Source organism: Pavona decussata, unplaced genomic scaffold, assembly GCF_977016875.1.
Source record: "Pavona decussata unplaced genomic scaffold, jaPavDecu1.1 SCAFFOLD_127, whole genome shotgun sequence".
Taxonomy (NCBI): domain Eukaryota; kingdom Metazoa; phylum Cnidaria; class Anthozoa; order Scleractinia; family Agariciidae; genus Pavona; species Pavona decussata.
In genome coordinates, this window is record NW_028145541.1 from 1,428,229 (window position 1) to 1,450,059 (window position 21,831).

The 21,831-nt window shown below is 41.1% G+C and overlaps 5 protein-coding genes and 1 pseudogene across 15 annotated transcripts in view; 2 read left to right on the top strand and 4 right to left on the bottom strand.

Annotated features, from left to right (window-relative positions):
• Positions 1-15,040, bottom strand: part of LOC146469117 (uncharacterized) — a 102,058-nt gene extending 87,018 nt beyond the window's left edge. The window contains exons 1-3 of the mRNA XM_085123781.1: positions 14,941-15,040; positions 13,142-14,535; positions 12,283-12,591 (exon numbers count right to left, since the gene is read on the bottom strand). Coding sequence (XP_084979907.1) covers positions 12,337-12,591; positions 13,142-14,535; positions 14,941-15,025 — 1,734 coding nt within the window. The 5' untranslated portion in view covers positions 15,026-15,040 and the 3' untranslated portion in view covers positions 12,283-12,336. The remainder of the gene's footprint in view (positions 1-12,282; positions 12,592-13,141; positions 14,536-14,940) is intronic.
• Positions 1-19,615, bottom strand: part of LOC146469125 (uncharacterized) — a 41,168-nt gene extending 21,553 nt beyond the window's left edge. For all 3 annotated transcript variants that reach the window (XR_014867294.1, XR_014867295.1, XM_085123768.1), the window contains exon 1: positions 19,073-19,615. Coding sequence is in view for 1 of the 3 variants with exons in the window: in XM_085123768.1 (XP_084979894.1) it covers positions 19,073-19,469 (397 nt within the window). In the remaining 2 variants the exon portion in view is untranslated. The remainder of the gene's footprint in view (positions 1-19,072) is intronic.
• LOC146469103 (uncharacterized) overlaps positions 1-21,831 on the top strand; it is a 202,370-nt gene that overhangs the window by 172,216 nt on the left and 8,323 nt on the right. The window lies entirely within an intron of this gene.
• Positions 1-21,831, top strand: part of LOC146469124 (uncharacterized) — a 65,428-nt gene that overhangs the window by 35,274 nt on the left and 8,323 nt on the right. The window lies entirely within an intron of this gene.
• LOC146469129 (uncharacterized) lies at positions 304-3,415 on the bottom strand. The gene is made up of 3 exons (XM_085123827.1): positions 3,164-3,415; positions 1,091-2,484; positions 304-704 (listed from the first exon to the last, which is right to left on the bottom strand). Exons 1-3 carry the CDS (start codon positions 3,369-3,371, stop codon positions 450-452), a joined length of 1,857 nt encoding a protein of 618 aa, XP_084979953.1. The 5' UTR covers positions 3,372-3,415; the 3' UTR covers positions 304-449.
• LOC146469130 (uncharacterized) lies at positions 5,038-8,129 on the bottom strand (annotated as a pseudogene). Its single transcript, XR_014867309.1, has 3 exons — positions 8,030-8,129; positions 6,352-7,624; positions 5,038-5,815 (listed from the first exon to the last, which is right to left on the bottom strand). The product of XR_014867309.1 is annotated as an uncharacterized LOC146469130 (transcript).

Sequence of the window (21,831 nt, forward strand, 5' to 3'; positions counted from 1 at the left end):
ATGTTCTTGACCTTTGCTTTAGAAATGGCTTTTCTAAAAATAATTTGTCATAGTTGATCAATAGGCCATTTTACAGTTGTGTGCTGAGTGACCTGGCATTGGATTGGAAGCGAGGCTTGGGTTGACCCTGTTTTGATACAGACCTCACTGCTTTTCATATGTAAATGAAACTAGTTAGCATAAGAACAGCATGATCTGCATGTGAAAAGCAGTGAGGTTTGTATCAAAACAAGGTCACCCCCAGCCTCACTTCCAATCCAATGCCAGGTCACTTAGCACACAACTGTAAAATGGCCTATTGTTTAAGTGCAAAACGTCAGTTGCAAACGTTCTTTTACTTCTACAACAAAACCTAATGAACTAAAATGTCCGTTTCTTTTCCCAAGGAATTAACACCTTCACCAACTTACTATAAACCCGCAAAGCAAAGCGAAGCAAAAAGAAAAATGCTACTTGAGCCAGACCGTCAAGTGCGGGGAGTGGTGCGAGTATGATCTGTTTGGCCAATCAGAATCGCTCCTTGGACTGTCGTAACCATTGCCATTCTGTGACCAGCCATGCGCAGTGGAGCCTTTCGTCATAACCCCCACAGCCATACAGCCCCCGTTTGCGGAGATACTACCAGCAATGTTGTATGACGTATACGGATATGATCCTCCATGTGCACCGTTAGGCAGTATCCCAAACTTGTTCTGGTAGCAAATCTGTATGAAAAAGACCAGAGAAATGTGTCAAAGAAATCTTTCCCCATTGAGGTTGTATGTGTTTTGTTGGGCATTTGTTTGGTGGTTCACGTTTGCTAAGCCCAATCATTGTGTTTCACACAACACTTTTTCGAAATCAGCACCACGGTGTAGAACACAACTCCAATAAAGGTTCCGAAAAAAAAAAAAGAGTTATTTCCCGTCTAACTCAAACTTCCGCGCGACATTTAGATATGGAAAACGTGTCATGATTCAAGGGAAATACATCACAAAACCCAGACGAATTACATGGCAACAGTTATAACACATTTACCATAAAGATATTTTTGAAACGGAGAAAAACATGAGCTAAAATGCGCTGAAAAATCAAGTGAAAATCGTCTGACCTGTTTGTTTCCTTTCCAAGTATACACCATAACAGGTGTCTGTACAGCCGCCTTCACAGCTGATGGTCCAACAGAATGTTTCCAAAACGAGGCTTTTTCTCTGTCACCAGACAACCGCCACATCACCCACTTGCTCCCCAAACCATCCACTCTCTCCCCGCTGGACAGCAGAACCATGGACGCCTCCTCTACTGCCAAACTGCGTGCGTCAATACAGGCAAACTGTTTGTGTTTTGTGATCTTTGGAGTCTTCAGCGCTGCAGTGTTGTGGTTAGACACCAGCCATTTGTTGTAAATGTTGCCCACTCTTCCACTGATTTTGCCCACGAGTGTCCAGCCACCATTTTTCATGTCGCAGTAAGTCTGCACTGCTGAGCTTCCTTGGAGATCTGTCTTGATCCAATAAACGCCATTCTTGGCGCGTGGTTTGTTGTTGGCGAGACTTGCATCATGGATCTGCTTACACGAGTCAGCAGGAAGCTTCTTTTCACCCAGGAGAGAACTTTGGGTAGGAATAAAATGTTGAATCCTTCCCAGGGTGATCTTTGGGGCAGTGGCAACCAGGAATGTCACCTTGATGTTGTCATAAAGTGTTTTGCAGTTGTGTGGAGACTTGTGACATCCCAGCCCTAGGGTGCCTGCAGCTATTTTCCATTCCTTGCTCACCTTTACATTATCCTGTACAACTTTCCCATTGGCCCACTGCGAGAATCTATCGCCCACCACTTGATATCTGAAATGAAACCATGTGTTTAATTTGAAGGGCGTTGGTAACTTTCCTTGGTTCGGAAAACTGCCTTCTTTATTATTAAGTTTTGGTCTCATGCCGACAGATTTGGCGGAAGGTGGGTAGTATTGAAACCACCATCCCGTGGTTTTGCTGGGATTCACATTGCTGACGCGTAGAAATGGTCCAGGCGAGCTACTTGTTTTGCCAGTCTCCATCAAGTCAAGCTCTACTTCGACATCTTTCCACCGAAAACCTGACTGAAGATACAATCCAATCTCAACGTTATCTTTGCTCAGATCTTTAGTCTGCATTGTGCTTCCCAGCAATCGGCCGCTTTGCACGCTCCATTTTCCCCAGTTTTTTACCCATTCTTTTTTCAATGTTGAGCTCGAGAAATCGTCATAGAAGGCGAACACTTTGTCAGGATTGTCCATGGCGCTGCCGCTGACCGCAGCACCAAACACTAAGGAATAAGAGGAATCATCAACAGTGTTGGCTGAGATAGGAGCCTGCAGTCTGAACTGGACAGTGGCAGACTTTGTTCCCAGACCGCTTATGACGCGGTCAACTTGAACGGGGCGCTGTCCGTTGTCATGGTAATAGACTTGCAAGTCGTCACCATTGTCACGTGTTAATCCACGATCTATCAGTTCTCGGTGATTAACTGAGGAAAATAAAATTCATGTCAATCAGTGTAACAAATATCTGAAAAGTGTCACAGGGACTTGTGACACCTTAACTGCTTTAAGAAATTCTTAGGAGAGGACGGCTAGGGAGCGAGAGTCTCTGGCGAAGAAACGAAATGAAACAAAACGAGGAAAAGAACACTTAGAGCTAGTATTTGAATGGTCACAGTTAAGGCTTGCATGCACAGAGTCAAAGGTTAGAATCACCTTGTACAATATTTATTATTTTGATGTATCTTAGTTTTTATAATAACGCTTTTATGCTTACTTTTAAATTAATCTGGCGCTGCGTTTTCTGTTAGATGTGATATAATAAAGTTATCTTATCTAAAAAACAAGTCCGCAGGAAAGTACTACTCAGTAGCTTTCATTTGGATGGTCGCACTTTAGGATTTCATACGCAGACTCAAAAGGTAGAACCACCTTGTACAGCATAATAAACAGTACCACAGACAAGTATTTTATCCACAGAATCAAAAGTTAGAACCACGTTGTACAGCAAGTAAGCAGTACCAAAGAAAGTACCCTCACCTTTTTGGATGTTGTTCCTTGCAATTTCTTTTAACAGATTTTCAGCTGATTCCATGTTTAGCCGTCAAAAATGTAAACAATATTTCCTTACATAATACTGCTAAAAAACACCCTAAAATTTCATACCTAGTACAGCTATAGTGTAGTGTTTAGGCAGAGAGGATCCAGTCGCCTCAATTCGTACTTGTATTTTCCCTCTCCGTTCCGCCATACAGCTCGGATATCCATGCGAAGTGTTTCCTTTTGCAAGTTTTTCCAGAAGGCGCTGAACTGGTTTCAACAAGGCGATTTCTTCTTCGGCAATTCGAGCCAATTTGTTGGCGTCTTTCTGCATTGTTGCGGCAAGATTTTTCTTTTCGTTGAAGGTGTTCAAATCCAGTGTCAACTTGAAAATCAGCGAGTCGATCTCACTTTTAGCGCGGTAGATCTCGCCATGTTTGGAGGGCTTTGTTGGTTGGGATCCACAGGTTGAAAAGTACAACAGCGCGATAAAAACAGCGATGCTGCTTGGCTGAAAAGCCATTTGACGGTGCAGTTTGAAGTCAGAAATGATTGAGATTGTTGAGAATACTCAAAAAGTCTACAAGGACTGACTTATTATTTTCTGGGTATGACTCATAATTTTTAAAATCAGCGGAAGTTGGGCTTACAAGTTATTTTTCGTGAAATGCATTACGATAAAAATAGAAAGCGTTACGTAAAAGACTGTCACACTCGTTGTGTTTAGTGTTAGTAAAGGTCACGCTATCTCATTAATTGAATTCTACGGAACCTTCATTGCTAACAATTTATCGCTATGTTTGTTAAAAGTTGCGTTAATCTGGGTCAGTCTTCTGTTGTCAGCCTCAGTTTGGTTTGAGATCTAGCCAATGGTTTTCACGGTTTTAGGAAATCAAAATCTTAACATTTTATGAAGGGGTGTGTTGAATCGCTGCAATGACATTTTGTCAACAGATACGATACATATATGTAAATTTTGCCCGATTGGTACATCAAAACTTGAATTTAATTGCCGTCTGATTTGTTGAAGAAACCAAAATGAATTTTCGAATCTCGTTTACCACAGTTTAATATCCCTCCATACCGCCATTCCGAATCTACATTCGATTCCCTTTTCATGGTGTGACTTAACTTCATATGTTCGGCTGATGTGCTTCTCGTCAAAGATTACAATATTTGCCCGCATTCCGGCTCTAAAATGTTGTTTTTTCCGATGATATTTTCGCCCAGTTTCCCACCCTTAATAAGCTGTCAGAGTTTCTGGGTCTAATAAAAGGTTTCTCGAGCGCTGCTTTTAACTCTTACCCTATTTACAGGCGCCTGTTCTTCTCCTTGGTGAGTGAAGGCGGCTGTACATTCGATAAACAACATTCATCTTTAATTTTTCGTCCTAATCCGCCATCCCGAGCCTTTAGATTCCTAGCTTTGTTAAACAAATATTTTTATACCATATCCAGCGTTAAAAATTCCGCATCCCTCCAACTTACTTTCGGCGTTATTGAATTACTTTTCTGTTTGCATTTTCTGGTGCAAATTGAAATCAAAATTGAAGTGAAAAGCCTATTATGGTAAGTGGATGGAATTTCTACGGATTCTTCTAAGTTTTTCTGAAGGTCCCCCATCGCCTAAGATTTAGCGAGAGAATTGCTCCTTTATAAGTTATTTCCTTTCAAAATACAAACGTGCTCATAAACAAACAAGCGAAACAAATTTTATATAACAGGGGACCTCAAGTCATGTTATTTAACTTCGTAGGAACAATAGAAAACATATTCGCTGTTTCTCTTGTCAATCAGGAATGACATGGATTCACGAACGCGCGCGAAAGTCTCCTCTTCGCGAGAACTTGCCTAGCGCGCGTGGAGTGTTGGCTTGTGGTTTTGTTCATGAACACCTGAAGCGTGTAAAAAAACCTTTGACAGGGAGAAATTGTGGGAGAGTTAAAAGGAAAGCATTTGATAGTGCTTTTCGTTTTGTAAAGCAAGACTGCATAATTTTTGCCCAACAGCATTTTATTGATTTTTTTTTTGTTTTTCATACAGCGTAGCACAGCTTGCGCAGAAACGACACTAAATTTACTTCAGCAACACCTTAAGAAAATCCTGCAACAAAATTTTCATTTATCCCATAAAAGTCTTTGTTTAGTATCTACTTTGTTTCCTAAGATCTTGATCCGTCCTAACCAGGAAAAACTGTTTAATTTGAGAATGTTTTATTTTTCTCTGTTTTTTTACCAAAAGATCACAAAATCAGCTTTTCTCAATATCTTTACACCATACAATAATAACCTTCTTACTTAAGAATCAGAAAATAATGGCTTTCGTAAAATAATTTGTCATCCTTGATCAAGTAATTTTTAAGTGAAAAACGTCTGTTGCAAACGTTCTTTTCTTCAACAAAATCTAATGAACTAACATGTTCGATTGTTCTCTAAAGGAATTTTAATTAATTAGGTCTTAAAAGACCTTCACCAACTTACTATAAACCCGCAAAAGCAAACAAAAGCGAAGCAAACAAAAAATGCTACTTGAGCCAGACCGTCAAATGGGGGGACTGGTGCGAGTATGATCTGTTCGGCCAATCAGAATCGCTGCTTGCACTGTCGTAACCATTGGCATTCTGTGACCAGCCATGCGCAGTGGAGCCTTTAGTCGTGACCCCCACAGCCATACAGTAGTCGTTTGTTTTTGTGTTACTAGCTGTGTTGTATGAGGCATAAGGATATGATCCTCCATGTCCAGCAAGAGGCATTATCCCGAATTTGTTCTGGTAACAAATCTGTATGAAAAATAGGAGAGAAATGTGTCAAGGAAATCTTTCCTGGTGAGGTTATATGTGTTTGGTGGTTCACGTTTGAGCCCAATCATTGTATTCCATGCAAATTAAAATCTACGCGCCAGTACTTTATACTTATTGAAGTCTGTTGTCTATAGGATATGCTTCTCTTTTTATGATGTAGCCGTACTCATAAAAGTAAATCTAGAATGCACAATGTATCAAAAACCCGTTTGATCTTTGTTTTTCTACTTTTTTTCTTTTTTTTTTTTTACAATTTTTCCGAAATAAGCACTCCGATATCCAAAAACAGCTGCAATAAAGGTTCCGGAAAAAGAGCTTTATTCCCCGTCTGTACCAGAATTTTGTACGACGTTTCGATATGGAAAACGTGTCATTATTCAAGGGAATACATTGTAAACCCCAAGGAATTACATGTAAATATAGTCATGAAATATTTTAACTTAAAGAATAGCAGTTTTGAAACAGAGAAAAACGGAAGTTTAAATAATCTGGAAAATCAAGTGAAATCGTCTGACCTTTTTCTTTCCATTCCAAGCATACACCATAACGGGTGTCTGTACAGCCGCCTTCACAGCTGATGGTCCAGCAGAATGTTTCCAAAACGAGGCTTTTTCTCTGTCACCAGGCAACCGCCACATGATCCACTTGCTCCCCAAACCATCCACTCTCTCACCGCTGGACAGCAGAACCATGGACGCCTCCTGTACTGCCAAACTGCGCGCGTCAATGCAGGCAAACTGTTTGTGTTTTGTGATCTTTGGAGTTTTCAGTGCTGCAGTGTTGTGGTTAGACACCAGCCATTTGTTGTAAATGTTGCCCACTCTTCCGCTGATTTTGCCCACGAGAGTCTAGCCACCATTTTTCATGTCGCAGTAAGTTTGCACTGCTGAGCTTCCTTGGAGGTCTGTCTTGATCCAATAAACGCCATTCTTGGCGCGTGGTTTATTGTTGGCGAGACTTGCATCATGGATCTGCTTACACGAGTCAGCAGGAAGCTTCTTTTCACCCAGGAGAGAACTTTGGGTAGGAATCAAATGTTGAATCTTTCCCAGGGTGATCTTTGGGGCAGTGGCAACCAGGAATGTTACCTTGATGTTGTCATAAAGTGTTTTGCAGTTGTGCGGGGACCTGTGACATCCCAGCCCTAGAGTGCCTGCAGCTATTTTCCACTCCTTGCCCACTTGTACATTGTCGTGTACAAGTTTGCCGTTCGCCCACTGCCAGAATCTGGCTCCCAGCACTCGATACTTGAAGTGAAACCACTTGTTTAATGTAAAGGCTGTGGGTAGCTTTCCTTTGTATTTGGTCCGGTCGAGCTTCCTGTTTTGCCAGTCTCCATCAAGTCAAGCTCTACTTCGACATCTTTCCACTGAAAACCTGAGCGAATATATAGTCCAACCTCAACGAAATCTTTGCTCAGATCTTTGGTCTGCATCGTATTCCCCAGCAATCGTCCGTTTTGTACGCTCCATTTTCCCCAGTTTTTCACCCATTCTTTTTTTAATGTTGAGCTCGAGAAATCGTCATAGAAGGCGAACACTTTGTCAGGATTATCCATGGCACTGCCGCTGACCGCAGCACCAAACACTAAGGAATAAGAGGAATCATCAACAGTGTTGGCTGAGATAGGAGCCTGCAGTCTGAACTGGACAATGGAAGACGTTGTTCCCAGGCCCCTAATGACGCGGTCAACTTGAACGGGGCGCTGTCCGTTGTCATGGTAATAGACTTGGAAGTCGTCACCATTGTCACGTGTTAATCCACGATCTATCAGTTCTCGGTGATTAACTGAGGAAAACATAATTCGTGTCAATCAGTGTAACAAATGTCACAGGGACTTATGACACTTCAGCTGCTTTAAGAAATTCTCAGGAGAGGATGGTTAGGAAGCTGGAGAAACAAAAGGAAACGAGAAAAAGAAGCGTAGCTAAGAGCTAATACTTCAGGATTTCATCCACAGACTCAAAAGTCAAAACCACCTTGTACAGCATAATAAACAGCACCACAGACAAGTATTTTTTATCCATAGTGTCAAAAGTTAGAACCACGTTGTACAGCAGGTAAGCAGTACCAAAGAAAGTACCGTCGCCTTTTTAGACGTTGTTCCTTGCAATTTTTTTGTAACAGATTTTCAGCTGATTAAAGAATATTTCCTTACATAATACTGCTAAAAAACATCCCAAAATTTTATACCTGGTACAGCTATAGTGTAGAGTTTAGGCAGAGAGGATCCTGTCACCTCAATTCGTACTTGTATTTTCCCTCCTTGTCCGGCCATACAGCTCGGATATCCATGCGAAGTGTTTCCTTTGGCAAGTTTTTCGAGAAGGCGCTGTACTGGTTTCAACAAGGCGATTTCTTCTTTGGCAATTCGAGCCAATTTGTTGGCGTCTTTCTGCATTGTTGCGGCAAGATTTTTCTTTTCGTTGAAAGTGTTCAAATCCAGAGTCAACTTGAAAATCAGCGAGTCGATCTCACTTTTAGCGCGGTAGATCTCGCCATGTTTGGAGGGCTTTGTTGTTTGGGATCCACAGGTTGAAAAGTACAACAGCGCGGTAAAAACAGCGATGATGCTTAGCTGAAAAGCCATTTGACGACCCAGTCAGAAGTCAGAGTGATTGTTGAGAATACCCAGAAAGTCTACAAGAACTGAGTCAGTATTTTCTGTGTATGACTCATAGTTTTTGAAATCAGCGGAAGTTGGGCTTACAAGTTATTTTTCGTGATATGCATTACGATAAAAATAGAAAGCGTTACGTAAAAGACTGTCACACTCGTTGTGTTCATTGTTAGTAAAGGTCACGCTATCTCATTAATTGAATTCTTCGGAACCTTCATTGCTAACTGGTTATCGCTATGTTTGTTAAAAGTTGCGCTAATCTGGGTCAGTCTTCTGTTGTCAGCTTCAGTTTGGTCTGAGAAACAGCCTATGGTTTTCACGATTTTAGGAAATCAAGATCTTATCATTTTATGAAGGGATGCGTTGAATCGCTGCTGTGATTTTGTCAACAGATAGATACACATATATGTAAATTTTGCCCGATTGGTACATCAACTTGAATTTAATTGCCGTCTGATTTGTTGAAGTAACCAAAATGAATTTTCGAATCTCGCTTACCACGGGTTAACATCCCTTCATACCGCCATTCCGAATCTACATTCCATTCCTTTTGCATGGTGTGAGTTAAGTTCATATGGTCGGGTGATGTGCTTCTCGACAAATATTTCAATATTTGCGCGCATTCCGGATACAAAATGTTGTTTATTCGGATGATATCTTCGCCCAGTTTCCCTCCCTTAATAAGCTGTCAGAGTTTCTGGGTCTAATACAAGATTTCTCGAACGCCGCTTTCCACTGTCACCCTATTTTACAGGCCTCTGTTCTTCTCCTTGGTGAGTGAAGGCGGTTGTACGTTCTACAAACAACATTCGTCTTTAATTTTCGTCCTAATCAGCCTCCCGCTCCCGAGCCTTTAGATTCCTAGCTTAATTTAACCAAATATTTTTATACCATATCCAGCGTTAAAAATCCCGCATCCCTTCAACTTACTTCCGGCGTTATTGAATTACTTTTCGCTTCCCGTTTCCCGGTGCAAATTAAAATCAGAATTCAAGTGAAAAGCTTGGTTATTTACTGAGTGGTTTGAATTTCTACGGATTCTTCTTATTCTTATCTCCTCAAATTTAGCGAGAGAATTCAGAAATGCTATTTCCGTTAAAAATACAAACGTGAACATAAACAAACAAGCGAAGCGAATTTTATATAAAAGGGGACCTCAAGTTATATTATTAAACTTCGGAGGAACAATAGAAAACATATTAGCTGTTCCTCTTGTCCATCAGGGATGACATGGATTCACGAACGCGCGCGAAAGTCGCCTGCCTCGCGGGAACTCCTTCAGCGCGCGTGGAGTGTTGGCGTGTGGTTCTGTTCATGATTATCGGAAGCGTGAGAGAAACCTCTGCCAGGGAGGAATTGTGGGACAGTTAATAGCAAAGCATATTATAGTATTTTTCATCTTCTAAAGCAAGACTCTGCACAACTTTTGCCCAACACCATTTTATTGATTTTTTGTTGTTTTTCATACAGCATGGCACAGCTTGCGCAGAAGTGAAACTAAATTTACTTCAACAGCACCTTAAACAAATCCTTCAACAAAATTTTCATTTATTGCAGAAAATCTTTGTTTAGTATCTACTTTGTTTCCTGACATCTTGATTCTTTCTTTCTTTACCAAAAGATTACTCACAAAAATCAGCTTTTATCGATATCTCTACACCATACAATAATGTTCTTGACCTTTGCTTACGACCGCGTATTGGAAGTTGCTAAATAAAGCAACCAATCCTACTCTTCGAAAAAGCATAGGTCCCTTGAAAAGAGAAGACGGGACTCTCGCGCAGTCTGACGAAGAGAAAGCTGCTTTGATGAACTCACATTTTTCCACGATAGGAGAGAGGTTAGCTGACGAGCTTCCACCACCGCCTCCAGTTACCGAGGGCCAGGAATCAGAGGAAGCAATGCATAACCCGAGAGCCATACCGCATTCCCTTGAAAAAATTACAGTATCTCAGGGAACAGTTCGCAAAAAAGTCGAAATGCTCAAAACAAATAAGTCAACCGGTCCCGATAATATTCCGCCAAAACTTTTAAAACTCGCAGGAGCTGCAGTCGTTCCTGCTCTGGTCACTCTTTTTCGATATAGCATAGAACGCGGGGTAATTTTTTCGTCGTGGAAAACAGCTAGACTTGCACCGATCTTTAAAAAGGACGACGAGACGGACATGGGAAACTACCGTCCGATCTCCCTCCTCAGTGTCCCAGGCAAGATTATGGAGTCTGAAATCAATGACAACCTTGTACAACACATCTTCAAGAGTAACAACCTTGCGTCGGATAAGCAGTGGGCATATCGCGCTGGGCATTCAACAGAACTCTTGCTGATCCACCTGACAGAGACGTGGAGAAGAGCTCTCGATTCTGGAAAGGCAGTCGCAGCAGCCTTTGTCGATTTCAAAAAAGCGTTTGATAGTGTGCCTCATGATATTCTGTTGACGAAACTGAACCGTGATTTTGGAGTTACTGGCTCTCTCCTTGACCTAATACGCAATTACCTCAGTGGCAGACAACAATTCACTGTACTAAACGGTGTAAAGTCGGAACTGTTACCCGTGCGTATGGAGATCCCACAAGGATCAGTCCTAGGACCAACGCTGTTCGTGTTATTTACGAACGATTTACCTTCTTCGGTACCTACCGGATCCGTCTACATGTACGCGGATGACACTACCGTATTTTGCATCGGTGAAACAGCTGATTTGGCGATTGCGAAACTAAATAAGGCCTTACGAGAGTTTTACAACTGGTGCCTAAACAACCGGTTGACACCTCACCCCAGCAAGAGCGAGGTCATTCTTTTCACAAAGGGGACACCGATGGGACCCATCGCCCCTGTGTACTTAGGAAATTCAGTGTTAAGTTTGGTTACGAAGACGAGATTATTAGGACTGACAGTGGACCAGAAACTCACCTGGGTAGCCAACGTGCTTGAGATAAAGAGAACCTTCGCTAAAAAACTTGATTTGCTTAAACGATCTCGTTTTTTACCTAGAGGCATTTTAAAAGACTTTTATTTTAAAGTGATCGTTCCAGCTGTTAAGTACGGTTTAGTTTTGTGGGGCTCGTGTTGTAAGTCCGACCTTCTTAATTCAATAGAGAGACTACACTGTAGAGCAGCACGTATAATCTACAATTTACCAAAGGATATGGCTTCTGATGAAGTCCTTAGGCGTGTTCAGTGGCCCACCTTTTTTCTTTACTATAAGCTAGACGTTCTCAGACTTTTTTATAAGGCTCATAGTGAATCTTTACCTGATACGCTGTCTGAGACTATTTGTCAAAACCGCGTTAACACTTATTTCACTCGAGAGCAGAACTGTCTCCTCGTACCAAGGTGCGAATCAAGATATATGAAAGATTCTCTCTCATATAGAGGCTCATCCTTATGGAATTTTGTTAATTACAACGACAAGGAGGCAGCGGCGTCCCCGAACTTTAACTACCTCAGAAAGCGGGTCAGCGCTGAGAACTTTTTTAAAGATTTTAAGTTTAACTGCACATCTGCATCAACCACACGATATAAACAACAGAATTTTGTCTACTATTAACTATTATCATACCTGACATATTCTAATGTAAAGTAGATTAGGTTAGTTTAGAAGTAAACACACGACCCCACAAGCTAACAGCTTTAATTATCATCGTGTTTAAATAAAGATTATGTATGTATGTATGTATGTATGCTTAAGAAATGGCTTTTCTAAAAATAATTTGTCACCCTTGATCAATTGTTTAAGTGAAAAACGTCTGTTGCAAACGTTCTCTTACTTTTACAACAAAACCTAATGAACTAAAATGTCCGTTTCTTTTCTAAAGGAATTAACACCTTCACCAACTTACTATAAACCCGCAAAGCAAAGCGAAGCAAAAAAGAAAAATGCTACTTGAGCCAGACCGTCAAATGGGGGGACTGGTGATTGACTGACCTGTTTGGCCAATCAGAATCGCTGCTTGGACTGTCGTAACCATTGGCATTCTGTGACCAGCCATGCGCAGTGGAGCCTTTATGCATGACCCCCACAGCCATACAGTTGTCGTTTGCGCCGGTGTTACCAGCTGTGTTGTATGAGGCATAAGGATATGATCCCCCGTCCGTAACATAAGGTAGTATCCCGAACTTGTTCTGGTAACAAATCTGTTTTAAAAAGACGAGAGACAAGTGTCAAGGAAATCTTTCTCCGTTGAGGTTATAAGTGTTTGGTTCAGCATTTCTTTGATTTCGACACGTTACAACCCAATCATTGTTTTTCACACAAAATAATATCTACGCGCCAGTATTTTATACTTATTGGTTTCTGTTATCCACGAGATATGCTTCACAATTTTAGATATAGTCTCAATCCAACCATATTTTTTTTATTTGTAGCTGAGTGATACGCATAAAGACTGAGTGTTAAAAAGTAAAAGTGAACCTGAAATGCACAATGTTTAAAAAAAAACCTGTTTTGTTTGTTATTTTTTCGGTTTTTATTTTGTTGGCTTGTTTTTGTTTCGAAATAACCGCCTCGGTATCCAAAGGTTCCAAAAAATTGCTTTATTTTCCGTCTGACTCAGAATTCTGCGCGATATGGAAACTGCATCATCATTCAAGGGAAAAATACATGTAAATAGTTTGAAACATTTTAACATAAAGATTAGCAGTTTTGAGCTAAAATACGCTGGAAAATCAAGTGAAATCGTCTGACCTTTTTGTTTCCATTCCAAGCATACACCATAACAGGTGTCTGTACAGCCGCCTTCACAGCTGAATATCCAACAGAACGTTTCCAAAACGAGGCTTTTTCTCGGTCACCAGGCAACTGCCACATCACCCACTTGCTTCCCAAACCATCCACTCTCTCACCGCTGGACAGCAGAACAATGGACGCCTCCTCTACTGCCAAACTGCGCGCGTCAATGCAGGCAAAATGTTTGCGTTTTGTGATCTTTGGAGTCTTCAGCGCTGCAGTGTTGTGGTTAGACACCAGCCATGTGTTGTAAATGTTGCCCACTCTTCCGCTGATTTTGCCCACGAGTGTCCAGCCGCCATTTTTCATGTCGCAGTAAGTTTGCACTGCTGAGCTTCCTTGGAGGTCTGTCTTGATCCAATAAACGCCATTCTTGGCGCGTGGTTTGTTGTTGGCGAGACTTGCATCATGGATCTGCTTACACGAGTCAGCAGGAAGCTTCTTTTCACCCAGGAGAGAACTTTGAGTAGGAATGAAATGTTGAATCCTTCCCAGGGTGATCTTTGGGGCAGTGGCAACCAGGAATGTTACCTTGATGTTGTCATAAAGTGTTTTGCAGTTGTGCGGGGACCTGTGACATCCCAGCCCTAGAGTGCCTGCAGCTATTTTCCACTCCTTGCCCACTTGTACATTGTCGTGTACAAGTTTGCCGTTCGCCCACTGCCAGAATCTGGCTCCCAGCACTCGATACTTGAAGTGAAACCACTTGTTTAATGTAAAGGCTGTGGGTAGCTTTCCTTTGTATTTCCAATTGCCATCTCTGTTGTTAGCTTGTGGTCTCATGCAGACAGTTTTCGCGTGAGGTGGGTAGTACTCAAACCGCCATCCCGTGGTTTTGCCGGGATTCACATTGCTGACGCGTAGAAATGGTCCGGTCGAGCTTCCTGTTTTGCCAGTCTCCATCAAGTCAAGCTCTACTTCGACATCTTTCCACTGAAAACCTGAGCGAATATATAGTCCAACCTCAACGGCATCTTTGCTCAGATCTTTGCTCTTCATCGTATTCCCCAGCAATCGTCCGTTTTGTACGCTCCATTTTCCCCAGTTTTTCACCCATTCTTTTTTTAATGTTGAGCTCGAGAAATCGTCATAGAAGGCGAACACTTTGTCAGGATTATCCATGGCACTGCCGCTGACCGCAGCACCAAACACGAAGGAATAAGAGGAATCATCAACAGTGTTGGCTGAGATAGGAGCCTGCAGTCTGAACTGGACAATGAAAGACGTTGTTCCCAGGCCGCTAATGACGCGGTCAACTTGAACGGGGCGCTGTCCGTTGTCATGGTAATAGACTTGGAAGTCGTCACCATTGTCACGTGTTAATCCACGATCTATCAGTTCTCGGTGATTAACTGAGGAAAACATAATTCGTGTCAATCAGTGTAACAAATGTCACAGGGACTTATGACACTTCAGCTGCTTTAAGAAATTCTCAGGAGAGGATGGTTAGGAAGCTGGAGAAACAAAAGGAAACGAGAAAAAGAAGCGTAGCTAAGAGCTAATACTTCAGGATTTCATCCACAGACTCAAAAGTCAAAACCACCTTGTACAGCATAATAAACAGCACCACAGACAAGTATTTTTTATCCATAGTGTCAAAAGTTAGAACCACGTTGTACAGCAGGTAAGCAGTACCAAAGAAAGTACCGTCGCCTTTTTAGACGTTGTTCCTTGCAATTTTTTTGTAACAGATTTTCAGCTGATTAAAGAATATTTCCTTACATAATACTGCTAAAAAACATCCCAAAATTTTATACCTGGTACAGCTATAGTGTAGAGTTTAGGCAGAGAGGATCCTGTCGCCTCAATTCGTACTTGTATTTTCCCTCCTTGTCCGGCCATACAGCTCGGATATCCATGCGAAGTGTTTCCTTTGGCAAGTTTTTCGAGAAGGCGCTGTACTGGTTTCAACAAGGCGATTTCTTCTTTGGCAATTCGAGCCAATTTGTTGGCGTCTTTCTGCATTGTTGCGGCAAGATTTTTCTTTTCGTTGAAAGTGTTCAAATCCAGAGTCAACTTGAAAATCAGCGAGTCGATCTCACTTTTAGCGCGGTAGATCTCGCCATGTTTGGAGGGCTTTGTTGGTTGGGATCCACAGGTTGAAAAGTACAACAGCGCGGTAAAAACAGCGATGATGCTTAGCTGAAAAGCCATTTGACGACCCAGTCAGAAGTCAGAAATGATTGAGATTGTTGAGAATACCCAGAAAGTCTACAAGGACTGAGTCATTATTTTCTGTGTATGACTCATAGTGTTTGAAATCAGCGGAAGTTGGGCTTACAAGTTATTTTTCGTGATATGCATTACGATAAAAATAGAAAGCGTTACGTAAAAGACTGTCACACTCGTTGTGTTCATTGTTAGTAAAGGTCACGCTATCTCATTAATTGAATTCTTCGGAACCTTCATTGCTAACTAGTTATCGCTATGTTTGTTAAAAGTTGCGCTAATCTGGGTCAGTCTTCTGTTGTCAGCTTCAGTTTGGTCTGAGAAACAGCCTATGGTTTTCACGATTTTAGGAAATCAAGATCTTAACATTTTATGAAGGGATGCGTTGAATCGCTGCTGTGATTTTGTCAACAGATAGATACACATATATGTAAATTTTGCCCGATTGGTACATCAACTTGAATTTAATTGCCGTCTGATTTGTTGAAGTAACCAAAATGAATTTTCGAATCTCGCTTACCACGGGTTAACATCCCTTCATACCGCCATTCCGAATCTACATTCCATTCCTTTTGCATGGTGTGAGTTAAGTTCATATGGTCGGGTAATGTGCTTCTCAACAAATATTTCAATATTTGCGCGCATTCCGGATACAAAATGTTGTTTATTCGGATGATATCTTCGCCCAGTTTCCCTCCCTTAATAAGCTGTCAGAGTTTCTGGGTCTAATACAAGGTTTCTCGAACGCCGCTTTCCACTGTCACCCTATTTTACAGGCCTCTGTTCTTCTCCTTGGCGAGTGAAGGCGGTTGTACGTTCTACAAACAACATTCGTCTTTAATTTTCGTCCTGATCAGCCTCCCGCTCCCGAGCCTTAGATTCCTAGCTTAATTTAACCAAATATTTTTATACCATATCCAGCGTTAAAAATCCCGCATCCCTTCAACTTACTTCCGGCATTATTGAATTACTTTTCGCTTCCCGTTTCCCGGTGCAAATTAAAATCAGAATTCAAGTGAAAAGCTTGGTTATTTACTGAGTGGTTTGAATTTCTACGGATTCTTCTTATTCTTATCTCCTCAAATTTAGCGAGAGAATTCAGAAATGCTATTTCCGTTAAAAATACAAACGTGAACATAAACAAACAAGCGAAGCGAATTTTATATAAAAGGGGACCTCAAGTTATATTATTAAACTTCGGAGGAACAATAGAAAACATATTAGCTGTTCCTCTCGTCCATCAGGGATGACATGGATTCACGAACGCGCGCGAAAGTCGCCTGCCTCGCGGGAACTCCTTCAGCGCGCGTGGAGTGTTGGCGTGTGGTTCTGTTCATGATTATCGGAAGCGTGAGAGAAACCTCTGCCAGGGAGGAATTGTGGGACAGTTAATAGCAAAGCATATTATAGTATTTTTCATCTTCTAAAGTAAGACTCTGCACAACTTTTGCCCAACACCATTTTATTGATTTTTTGTTGTTTTTCATACAGCATGGCACAGCTTGCGCAGAAGTGAAACTAAATTTACTTCAACAGCACCTTAAACAAATCCTTCAACAAAATTTTCATTTATCGCAGAAAATCTTTGTTTAGTATCTACTTTGTTTCCTGACATCGTGATTCTTTCTTTCTTTACCAAAAGATCACTCACAAAAATCAGCTTTTATCGATATCTCTACACCGTACAATAATGTTCTTGACCTTTGCTTAAGAAATGGCTTTTCTAAAAATAATTTGTCACCCTTGATCAATTGTCTGAATTAAGTGAAAAACGTCTGTTGCAAACGTTCTCTTACTTTTACAACAAAACCTAATGAACTAAAATGTCCGTTTCTTTTCTAAAGGAATTAACACCTTCACCAACTTACTATAAACCCGCAAAGCTAAGCGAAGCAAAAAGAAAAATGTTATTTGAGCCAGACCGTCAAATGGGGGGACTGGTGATTGAATGACTTGTTTGGCCAATCAGAATCGCTGCTTGGACTGTCGTAACCATTGGCATTCTGTGACCAGCCATGCGCAGTGGAGCCTTTACGCATGACCCCCACAGCCATACAGTTGTCATTTGCGGCGGTGTTGCCACCTGTGTTGTATGACGCATAAGGATATGATCCACCGTCTGTAACATAAGGTAGTATCCCGAACTTGTTCTGGTAACAAATCTGTTTTAAAAAGACGAGAAAAATGTGTCAAAGAAATCTTTCTCCATTGAGGTTATAAGTGTTTGGTTCAGCATTTCTTTGGTTTCAACACGTTTCAACTCAATCATTGTTTTTTACGCAAAATAATATCTACGCGCCAGTATTTTATACTTATTGAAATCTGTTATCCACAATATATGCTTCACAATTGAAGATATAGTCTCAATGCCAGCCACATTTGTTTCTTATTTGTCGCTGATTGATACGCATGAAGACCGAGTTTTAAAAGTAAAAGTGAACTTGAAATGCGCAATGTTTAAAAAAAAAAACCTGTTTTGTTTATAAGTTTTTTGGTTTGTTTTGATGGTTTGTTTTTGTTTCGAAATAAGCACTTCGGTATCCAAAGGTTCCAAAGCAAAAAGCTTTATTTACCGTCTGACTCAGAATTTTGCGCGATGTGGAAACTGTATCATTCTTCAAGGGAAATACCTCCCAAAACCACGAGGAAATACACGTCAACAGTTTGAAACATTTTAACATAAAGATTTGCAGTTTTCAGCTAAAATACGCTGGGAAATCAAGTGAAATCGTCTGACCTTTTTGTTTCCATTCCAAGTATACACCATAACAGGTGTCTGTACAGCCGCCTTCACAGCTGATGATCCAACAGAATGTTTCCAAAACGAGGCTTTTTCTCGGTCACCAGGCAACTGCCACATCACCCACTTGCTCCCCAAACCATCCACTCTCTCACCGCTGCAAAGCAGAACCATGGACGCCTCCTCTACTGCAAAACTGCGTGCGTCAATGCAGGCAAACTGTTTGTGTTTTGTGATCTTTGGAGTCTTCAGCGCTGCAGTGTTGTGGTTAGACACCAGCCATGTCTTGTAAATGTTGCCCACTCCTCCACTGATTTTGCCCACGAGAGTCTAGCCACCATTTTTCATGTCGCAGTAAGTCTGCACTGCTGAGCTTCCTTGGAGGTCTGTCTTGATCCAATAAACGCCATTCTTGGCGCATGGTTTGTTGTTAGCTAGACTTGCATCATGGATCTGCTTACTCGAGTCAGCAGGAAGCTTCTTTTCGCCCAGGAGAGAACTTTGGGTAGGAATGAAATGTTTAATCTTTCCCACGGTGATGTTTGGAGGAGTGGCAACGAGAAGTGTTACCTTGATGTTGTCATAAAATGTTTTGCAGTTTTGATTAGACTTGTGACATCCCAGCCCTAGGGTGCCTGCAGTTATTTTCCATTCCTTGCTCACCTTTGCATTATCCTGTACAACTTTCCCATTGGCCCACTGCCAGAATCTATCGCCCACCACTCGATACCTGAAATGAAACCATGTGTTTAATTTGAAGGGCGTTGGTAATTGCCCTTTGTACGGCCAACCTCCATCTTTATTATTAGCGTGTGGTCTCATGCCGACAGATTTGCCAGTAGCTGGATAGTATTAAAACAACCATCCCGTGGTTTTGCTGGGATTCACATTGCTGACGCGTATAAATGGTCCAGGCGAGCTTACTCTTTTGCCAGTTTCCATCAAGTCAAGCTCTGAATCAACGTCTTTCCACTGAAAACCTGACTGAAGATACAATCCGATCTCAACGTTATCTCTACCCAGATCTTTACTCTGCATCGTATTCCCCAACAATCGTCCGTTTTGCACGCTCCATTTTCCCCAGTTTTTCACCCATTCTTTTTTCAATGTTGAACTCGAGAAATCGTCATAGAAGGCGAACACTTTGTCAGGATTATCCATGGCACTGCCGCTGACCGCAGCACCAAACACTAAGGAATAAGAGGAATCATCAACAGTGTTGGCTGAGATAGGAGCCTGCAGTCTGAACTGGACAGTGGCAGACTTTGTTCCCAGACCGCTAATGACGCGGTCAACTTGAACGGGGCGCTGTCCGTTGTCATGGTAATAGACATGCAAGTCGTTACCATTGTCACGTGTTAATCCACGATCTATCATTTCTCGGTGATTAACTGAGAAAAATAAAATTCATGTCAATCAGTGTAACAAATATCTCAAAAATGTCACAGGGACTTGTGACACCTCAACTGCGTTAAGAAATTCTCAGGAGAGGATGGCCAGGAAGCTGGTGAACCAAAAGGAAACGAGAAAAAGAAGCCTAGCCCACAGCTAGTATTTTAATGGTCACACTTGAAGCTTTCATGCACAGGGTCAAAAGAATCACATTGTACAACATTTATTATTTTGGTGTATGTATCTTAGTTTTTATAATAACGCTTTTATGCTTACTTTTAAATAATTTTGGGACCTTTTTTTTTGTTAGAGATATCCTAAATGTGATCTAATAAAAATATTCTATCTAAAAAACATACCCGCAGGAAAGTAGTACTCAGTAGCTTTAATTTGAATGGTCACACTTTATGATTTCATCCACAGACTCAAAAGTAGAACCGCATTGTACAGCATAAAAAAACAGCACCACAAGAAAATACTGCTCCGCTTGCTTTCATTTGAATGGTCACTCTTTAGGATTTCGTACGAAAACCCAAAAGGCAGAACCACCTTGTACAGCATGATAAACAGGACTACAGAAAAGTACTGCTCAGTTGCTTTCATTTGAATGGTCACACTTTAGGATTTCATACGCAGACTCAAAAGGTAGAACCACCTTGTACAGCATAATAAACAGCACCAAAGACAAGTATTTTATCCACAGAGTCAAAAGTTAGAATTATGTTGTACAGCAAGTAAGCAGTACCAAAGAAAGTACCGTCGCCTTTTTAGATGTCGTTCATTGCAGTTTTTTTTAACAGATCATCAGCTGATTCCATGTTTAGCCGCCAAAAATGTAAAGAATATTTCCTTACATAATACTGCTACAAAACATCTCAAAATTTCATACCTGGCACAGCTATAGTGTAGTGTTTAGGCAGAGAGGATCCAATTCGTACTTGTATTTTCCCTCTCCTTTCCGCCATACACCTATCAGTTCGATCTATCAGTTCTCGGTGATTAACTGAGGAAAATAAAATGCATGTCAGTGTCACAAATATCTGAAACAACAATATTTATCAAATTTAAGGTAAAAAAATTGCAGCAAAGTACTGCTCAAGCGCTAGCATTTGAATTGTGACACATCAGAAGAGTCAAACGGCTAAAACTGTCCTGTGCAGCATAAGGAAAATGCCCTAGGAAGGTACTGCTCAGTAGCTTTCCGATTTCATCCACAGACACAAAACTTGGAATCACCTTGTACAATATGCTAAACAATAACACAAGACAGAACTGCTCAACGACGGAGATTTTGTTATGAAATGTTTGTGAAAATAAAAACCGTTTCCGGGAAAGCCGTCTACAGATTCGTAACATGATTTACTTTGATAAACATGGTGTTGTTTGCCAATCCTAAACAGAACTATGCGCGAAGAGTTTTTGGGTTATGTGTGTAACAAGTCATTTTTTGCGAAGGACGACTTCTGTTTTTCGAAAGGTTTTGTGTTGGTTATATTGCAAAGCATACATTTTCTTTTATAGATGTTGTTTTCTCTGGTTTTCTGCAGTTTCCATGTTTGACTGCTCACTGTGATTTTTTTTTAATCGAACGAGGATGCCGCTGAAAAGAACATCCCAAAATTTCATACCTGGTAAAGCTATAGTGTAGTGTTTAGGCAGAGAGGATCCAGTCGCCTCAATTCGTACTTGTATTTTCCCTCTCCGTTCCGCCATACAGCTCGGATATCCATGCGAAGTGTTTCCTTTTGCAAGTTTTTCCAGAAGGCGCTGAACTGGTTTCAACAAGGCGATTTCTTCTTCAGCGATTCGAGCCAATTTGTTGGCGTCTTTCTGCATTGTTGCGGCAAGATTTTTCTTTTCGTTGAAGGTGTTCAAATCCAGAGTCAACTTGAAAATCAGCGAGTCGATCTCACTTTTAGCGCGGTAGATCTCGCCATGTTTGGAGGGCTTTGTTGGTTGGGATCCACAGGTTGAAAAGTACAACAGCGCGGTAAAAACAGCGATGCTGCTTAGCTGAAAAGCCATTTGACGGTGCAGTTAAAGGATTGTTGTTTAATTCTTAGCAAGTCAGTGAAGGACTGAGTAGGAATTATTTTGATGACTCATAGATGTAAGGCTTTAGCTGGGCTTACAAGTTATTTTTCGTGAAATATATTTGAATAAAAATATCAATGTCACGCAAAACTTTTACAATGGTGTGTTTTTAGTCACAAAAGGTCACGCTTCAGTATTTTGTTAATATAGTGTAGTTATTGCAACGGAACCTTAGCAAACCTCATATGGGTTAAGAGGTGAAGGCTCAACGTTAAAACTTCCTTGTTTTAATCTTTTAGTTAACAAGAATTCC

Coding starts and splice junctions, on each gene's coding strand:
- LOC146469129 (XM_085123827.1), bottom strand. CDS start 3,371: ATGCAGAAAGACGCCAACAAATTGGCTCGAATTGCCGAAGAAGAAATC. Junction 2,485..3,163: donor CTACACTATAGCTGTACTAG/GTATGAAATTTT, acceptor TATTTTCCTCAG/TTAATCACCGAGAACTGATA. Junction 705..1,090: donor CTTGGAAAGGAAACAAACAG/GTCAGACGATTT, acceptor TTTTTCATACAG/ATTTGCTACCAGAACAAGTT.